The sequence below is a fragment of the Crocuta crocuta genome, unplaced genomic scaffold (assembly GCF_008692635.1).
Source record: "Crocuta crocuta isolate KB4526 unplaced genomic scaffold, BGI_CrCroc_1.0 scaffold221, whole genome shotgun sequence".
Classification (NCBI taxonomy): domain Eukaryota; kingdom Metazoa; phylum Chordata; class Mammalia; order Carnivora; family Hyaenidae; genus Crocuta; species Crocuta crocuta.
Window position 1 is genome coordinate 1033587 of NW_027528610.1, and position 7951 is coordinate 1041537.

The 7951-nt window shown below is 52.9% G+C and overlaps 1 protein-coding gene across 1 annotated transcript in view; it reads right to left on the reverse strand.

The window, feature by feature from the left end:
- DHRSX (dehydrogenase/reductase X-linked) overlaps positions 1 to 7951 on the reverse strand; it is a 116862-nt gene that overhangs the window by 10317 nt on the left and 98594 nt on the right. Inside the window, exon 8 of the mRNA XM_077754732.1 lies at positions 7801 to 7951. This exon is cut by the window's right edge and continues 11 nt beyond it. Coding sequence (XP_077610858.1) covers positions 7801 to 7951 — 151 coding nt within the window. The remainder of the gene's footprint in view (positions 1 to 7800) is intronic.

A 7951-nucleotide genomic window follows, 5' to 3' on the forward strand; every position in this document is an offset into this window, starting at 1 on the left:
GGTTAACTGTCATCCAAGTGGGCAGATGTTGTGCAATCTGTCCCCGGGTGGTCACAGCCGGGTCTGGGACACGCCGAATGTGGATGCTTTCTTAGTGCAAGAAAATACTTCCAAATCCCTTTGCTTGAGGACACAGACACCAAATGATGAGTTGGTAGGAAGGCAAATTGAAAAGGAAGGGAGGTAATTAAGCCCTGAAGGGAGCTCAGGGGTGCCGCTGGTCCCCGAGAGGGGCCTGGGTGAAACCAGGCGCGGGCGCGGTAGGCAGACCTCGAGAAAAGGTCCCCTAGCCGTCCTCATTAACTCCAAACCTTGAGGAAACGGACAATTCTCGAAGGGACGAACCTGTCAGCACTGACTGAGGAAGAGGGAGGAATCCTCAGGAAAGCAACACGCATTAAAGAAAATTTTCAAAGCTCAGTTGGAATTATCCTTCTGGAAATTCGCAAACCCGGAGAGCTTGGAAATGCCGATATTTCGAGGCTTCAGATGCAGACACTTGTTATGATAATTAGACTATTCTGAACCACAGGAGAGAAAAATACAAGGCGGGGTGGGGTGGGGAAGACTTCTCAATTCTCTTATTTATTTTTTGCCCTTTTTTTTTTTTTAAACAAATCATCAAAACGTAAGTATCCCAACTTGACAAAGACCGCACAGGAGGGGCCCAGTATTTCTGGGGTAAATATCAATCCAGACGTCCCCAGTGAAGTGCCTGGGGAATGGGATCCGCTGGTGTGTTGGAGAATAATGATCTACGACAGCGAGAATCGTTCTAGAAATCAGGGCCCATTCATTCTAAGGCAACGTACTGAACCACGTGATCCCAATAAGGGACATAAAGGAAAGAAAGACATCATCGTCTCTCTAGATCCCAGTCAGCAAACGTTTTCTGTAAAGTGCCAGGTGTTAAATCTTTCTGGCTTCATGGGCCATGTGGTCTGTGTCGTAACTACTCAGCTTTGCCGTTGTAACACAGGCAACGTGTAAATGAACAAGTGTGTGTGTTAATAAAGTTTTATTGACAAAACCATGTGGCCACTCAAAATAGCAAGTAAGATACGACTCACCTACACCATCTATTACTTAACTGCGTGTAGAGTAGGTAAGAACATTTTCAAGAGAGGCACACATACGACAAAGAAGGGGCGGGGATGTGATTATATCTGCACATTAAATAATCATCTGGCCTCACAAACTGAAGAGTGACCATCCATTAAGAACAAGATGTCAGTGATAGAAAGAATATAGATGCAAAGGCCTGAGGCGTTCTCAGTACTTGGAGCATATTTGTGTAAAACTGTCCTTGAGAGCCCAATGGAATCCTCCGGAACACGAGAACATAGAACCTTCAAGAACCTTCTCAGGCTGGAGCTCACTATGTCCCTGGGACAGAAGCAGCACTAGGGATGTACGATGGATCCTTTACAGGGAGGTTGTTAGAAACCCCCCAAGACCTGGAATCAACCCAGATGTTCCTGACCAGGGGATGGATCTAAGCTGTGTTGTATTTGCACACGGAATACTTCACAGGGATGGGATTGAATAATCTACTTCCATATGCATGAAGAGGGATAGATTTCAAACATTTGACATGGAGAATTGTGGGTTAAATTGGGTCCTTGCTCCCAAAACACATTTTGAAGTCTTAGCCCCAATGGGGTCAAGGGGGCATTATTTGAAAAGAGGGCCTTTGCAGATGTGACTAAGTGAAGGATCTGAGATAAGAGCATCCTCCATCAGGGGGGCCCCAAACCCAATGACCAGTGTCCTTGTAAGAGACAGAAAAGGAGAGACACAGACACAGAGGAGAAGCCACGTGAAGATGGAGGCAGAGACGGGAGGGACGCTGCCACAGGCCCAGCGACACAGGAGCCCCAGAAGCTGGAAGATGGAGGAAGGACCCTCCCTGGAGCCTCTGGATGTACCACAGCCCCGCCCTGTCCGGATCTCAGGGGTCCCGCCCCCCCTGGGTCTCAGGGGTCCCGCCCCCCGGATCTCAGGTGTCCCGCCCCCCCTGGGTCTCAGGGGTCCCGCCCCCCGGATCTCAGGTGTCCCGCCCCCCCTGGGTCTCAGGGGTCCCGCCCCCCGGATCTCAGGTGTCCCGCCCCCCCTGGGTCTCAGGGGTCCCGCCCCCCGGATCTCAGGTGTCCCGCCCCCCCTGGGTCTCAGGGGTCCCGCCCCCCGGATCTCAGGTGTCCCGCCCCCCCTGGGTCTCAGGGGTCCCGCCCCCCGGATCTCAGGTGTCCCGCCCCCCCTGGGTCTCAGGGGTCCCGCCCCCCGGATCTCAGGTGTCCCGCCCCCCCTGGGTCTCAGGGGTCCCGCCCCCCGGATCTCAGGTGTCCCGCCCCCCCTGGGTCTCAGGGGTCCCGCCCCCCGGATCTCAGGTGTCCCGCCCCCCCTGGGTCTCAGGGGTCCCGCCCCCCGGATCTCAGGTGTCCCGCCCCCCCTGGGTCTCAGGGGTCCCGCCCCCCGGATCTCAGGTGTCCCGCCCCCCCTGGGTCTCAGGGGTCCCGCCCCCCGGATCTCAGGTGTCCCGCCCCCCCTGGGTCTCAGGGGTCCCGCCCCCCGGATCTCAGGTGTCCCGCCCCCCCTGGGTCTCAGGGGTCCCGCCCCCCGGATCTCAGGTGTCCCGCCCCCCCTGGGTCTCAGGGGTCCCGCCCCCCGGATCTCAGGTGTCCCGCCCCCCCTGGGTCTCAGGGGTCCCGCCCCCCGGATCTCAGGTGTCCCGCCCCCCCTGGGTCTCAGGGGTCCCGCCCCCCGGATCTCAGGTGTCCCGCCCCCCCTGGGTCTCAGGGGTCCCGCCCCCCGGATCTCAGGTGTCCCGCCCCCCCTGGGTCTCAGGGGTCCCGCCCCCCGGATCTCAGGTGTCCCGCCCCCCCTGGGTCTCAGGGGTCCCGCCCCCCGGATCTCAGGTGTCCCGCCCCCCCTGGGTCTCAGGGGTCCCGCCCCCCGGATCTCAGGTGTCCCGCCCCCCCTGGGTCTCAGGGGTCCCGCCCCCCGGATCTCAGGTGTCCCGCCCCCCCTGGGTCTCAGGGGTCCCGCCCCCCGGATCTCAGGTGTCCCGCCCCCCCTGGGTCTCAGGGGTCCCGCCCCCCGGATCTCAGGTGTCCCGCCCCCCCTGGGTCTCAGGGGTCCCGCCCCCCGGATCTCAGGTGTCCCGCCCCCCCTGGGTCTCAGGGGTCCCGCCCCCCGGATCTCAGGTGTCCCGCCCCCCCTGGGTCTCAGGGGTCCCGCCCCCCGGATCTCAGGTGTCCCGCCCCCCCTGGGTCTCAGGGGTCCCGCCCCCCGGATCTCAGGTGTCCCGCCCCCCCTGGGTCTCAGGGGTCCCGCCCCCCCGGGTCTCAGGGGTCCCGCCCTCCCTAGATCTCAGGGGTCCCGCCCCCCCGGATCTCAGGGGTCCCGCCCCCCCAGATCTCAGGGGTTCCACCCCCTGGGTCTCAGGGGTCCTGCCTCACACTGGGTATCAGACTTCTGGCCTCCAGAGCTGGGACAGGATGAATTTCTGTGGTTTTCGCTGTTAGGTCTGTGGTCATTTGATACAGTTGCCCCAGGAAACTGATGTACTGAGCAAGAAAGAGCAAATCACACATATTATTTTGTTGTATTGACAGCTTGCAGTATTTCTAACGAAACCTCTTCACAGCCGGAGCAAACAGCAAGGCATCATAAGACAATCAGGAATAAATGCGAGAGGAAAAGTATGGCTATTGACTGAGAATTAATGAAACACGTGTGCAAAGCATTAGGCTCCCGGTCAGCAGTTGGGGGACGCGGGGCTCTGGGCCTCCCCTCCGACCAGCAATCCTTCTCAGACACCCACAACCCAGCTCGATTCTGACATCTCTCCCTGGGTGTGGCATCAGATCCCGCGGGGTAAGACTGCCCCTTGCCCCCCCCAACTGCAGACGCCAATCCCAAACTGAGGGGGTCACTGGTCCGTAGAATGGAGGTTCCTCCAAACCCCTGCACGGGCGCCATTCATCTTCTAGAGCGGCTCACAGAGCTGGGGAAACACGTCCTTCCCTACATCACGGGCATACTATAAAAGGTCTAAGTCAGGAGTAGCCAGATGAAGAGACACACGGGGCCGGGGGTGGGGAAGGCGTGTGGAGTTTCCGTGGGCTCGGCGGGTGCACCTCTGTCCCCAAACCTTCACGCGTTCACCAACACAGAAGCTCTCCAAACCCGGTCCTTTAGGGACTTTAGGGAGGTTTCGCCATGTAGACGTGACTGATCAGCTCATGGGCCGCAGGGGACTGACTCTAACTCCAGCCCCCTCCCCTCCCCGGAGGTCAGCGGGCAGGGCAGAAAGTGCCACACATCTAACCACGTGGTTGGTTCACCTGTTAACCGGCCCCCAACCTAAGGGGCTTCTTAAAAGTCCCCTCATTCACGTAACAAAGGACACGTCTATTGCTCTCCTCACCGGAAATCCCAAGGGTTTTAGGAGCCGCCTGCCAGACAGGGACGGAGTCCAAACACGTATTTTTATTATAAATCACGGAATCGGCAGCATCAGGAAAGGCACCAGTGAAGGAAAGACAAGGTATTGTCAGACAGCAAACGTCAGCGTGTGCAGTCTCGACGTCCATCGGCTTCTTACAGGTCTTAGCCTCCATCACACGACCTGACTGTGTCCTGCAGGCCCTCGGTCCCTGTCGTAGTGTGTTGTTCTGTTCTGTTCTATCCCATATTATTCTATTTATTCTATTGTATTCTATCCCATATTATTCTATTCTATTCTATTCTATTCTATCCCATATTATTCTATTCTATTCCATATTATTCTATTCATTCTAGTCTATTCTATTCTATCCCATATTATTCTATTCTTTCCCATATTATTCTATTCTATCATATATTATTCTATCCCATATTATTCTATTCTATTCTATTCTATTCTATCCCATATTATTCTATTCTATCCCATATTATTCTATTTATTCTATTGTATTCTATCCCATGTTATTCTATTCTATTCTATTCCATTTTATTCTATTCATTCTATTCTATTCTATCCCATAATCTATTCATTCTATTCTATTCTATTCTATTCTACTCTATTCTATCCCATATTATTCTATTCATTCTATTCTATTCTATCCCATATTATTCTATTTATTCCATTCTATTCTATCCCATATTATTCTATTCTATTCTATCCCATGTTATTCTATTTATTCTATTCTATTCTATTCTATTCCATCCCATCGCATCCCATCCCAATCTACCTGATTCTAACCCATGCTACTGTATTCCGTTCTATTCCATCCTATTCTGCTCTATTCTACCCTATTTCACTCTGTCCTTACTGTAAAAAGCTGGCAACAGCCCAAACATAGGAAGACAGGACCACTGAGTAAATACACAGATGTGTGCTCATCATCCATTGTGTTTTCTTCAGGTTGCCAGTGATCTAAAAGCTGATCTGGAAACAAACACACAGAGAGGGAAGGGACAGAGAGAGGGGAGGTGTGGAAACGGGCCCTCGGGGAGGCCCTGCGGGAGCAGAAGAGTGAATTCAGAACACAGAGCTGCCACGTGCAGGGATGTAGGAAACGAGAGCCTTCCTCTCCAGGATCAGCGGTGAAGGAGGGGCTTCCAGACACACGTGTGGGACTGCGAGCAATCAAAAGTATGGCTCCGTTCAAGCACCTTCCAGACTGAAGGAGGAACTCGTTCTAACAAGCAAAAACGCGACGGGGGAGGGGGGTGGTATCTGTAAACATGACATCGGCACACAAACCACACAGTTCCAACACGACAAAACCAAACTCCACACATTTTCACACCTTTGGCTCCATCTTGGTTTCCATGTGAGGCCTCAAGTCGCAATAAATTTGGGGACGGGGACACAGGAGGCACATGCTTAAATCCGCCCAATTGTCACGTGTGGGGATGTGCACCGGGTGTTATATGGAAGCCAACTTGACAATAAACTATTTGTAAAAAAGAAAAAAAAAATCTGCCCAATTGTGCAGAATTTTTTTCTGAACCAGCATCTCCTGGTGTGAAAATGGCAAAGGACGTGAACAAATAATGCACTCAAGAAGCCACGTTCCTAAAGGGGGATTCGGGTGGTGGGTAGAGCCACAGATGGGGGCTCTGGGATTCCACAGCCCTGAGTCTGACGCCGAGAAAGGATCCCGGGTCATGCACCCCCACTGTGCATGGTAATTCCCATTCGACGGAATCTGGGCTCTGCTGGTGGCTCAAGGCGCAGGTCCCGGGAGAGCCCAGAGGCGGGCAGTTCACAGCAGTTACTGTCCCTGGAGGCACGCGCCCTGCCCCCCATGGTCCTGGACCTGGTCGCCTGTGATCTTGTGACTCCGTGCTGAGGAGGAAATGAACACCACCCTCCCCGCCTCTGCTAAGAACCCAGAAGCCGCCAGATGTGCCTGCGTCCCACGGCGGGGCCAGCGTCCCTCACAGAAACAGGACTGTGGAAATGAGCAAGTGATTGTACCGAGGAGCTAGATTCCTGTCCGTTAAATAGAGGATCTCACTGATCATTTAAAAAAAAAAAAAAAAAGAACACGTAAATTTTAAAACACAGACGTAGATGGGCTGCATGTTAGTTTTTGTGATGATGATGACTGTTTATGGTGGTAACGGGGCCAGCAACCGAATTGTACGAAAAACGAAGCTGGATATAGCCGGTCGCCACCCCACTTGGCAAACGTAGACTGGGAAGGCTGGACATCCAGAACACAACAGAATAGAATAGAATAGAATAGAATAATATGGGATAGAATAGAATAGAAAGAATAGAATAGAAAAAATAGACTGGAATAGAATAGAAAGAATATACTAGAATAGAATAGAAAGAATGGAATAACATAGAATAGAAAGAATAGAATAAATAGACTAGACTAGAATAGAAAGAATGGAATAGAATAGAAATAGAATAGAATAGAATAATATGGGATAGAATAGAATAGAATAGAATAGAATAGAATAGAATAGAATAATATGGGATAGAATAGAAAGAATAGAATAGAATGAATAGAACAATATGGGATAGAATAGAAGGAATAGAATAGAATAGAAAAAATAGAATAAATAGACTAGACTAGAATAGAATAGAATGAAGAATAGAATAGAATAGAATAGAATAGAACAGAATAGAATGAAGAGAATAATATGGGATAGAGTAGAATAGAATGAAGAGAATAGAATAGAATAGAAAGAATAGAACAGAATAGAATAGGATAGAATAGAATAGAATGGAATGGAATGGAATGGAATGGAATAGACTAGAAAGAATAGAATAGAATAGAAAGAATAGACTAGAATAGAATGGAATGGATGGAATAGACTAGAATAGACTAGAATAAGGTGGGCCCACGTCACGGGCCCTCCGTGACCGCCAGGGCCCCACGCGACTGCCTCAGACTGGGAGGGTCCCGGCTGCGAGCCACGGCCCTGGCGGGAGCCGAGGGGCACCGGGCGCATCCGGGTGGTGCCCATGAGCCCAGGTAAGGACGCCGAGGGACGCAGAGAGAGGAGGCTCCTTATACAGACAGGGGTGCAGAGGACGCCCCAGTCCAGAAGCAGGGGAAGGCGGACCCCAAGGCACACGTGCATCCACTTTGGGAGGCTCAAGGCGACCCCTCCCCACGCCCTCCCAGAGCGCAAGGGTCTCCAGGGACCCAGGAAGCAGACGCGAGACAAAGAAACCACATTCTGACACCGACCAGACTTCGATTGCGAAATGCGTGCAGCGCAGCCGGGTCCCCCCCACCCAAGTCCAGTGTCGGCTCCGCGCAAAGGCANAGGCGAGCGCCGGAGGCTTACCTTGAATACCCACCAGCCAAGCACCCTCTGGACGAGACGCGTGCCCCAGAAGACGTGTCTGTACAGGTCCGTGTCGACCACCCCCGGGTCGACCACGGTGGCGGTCACGGGGCTCCGGCGGGCGGCCAGCAGCCTCTGCAGGCGGTAGGTG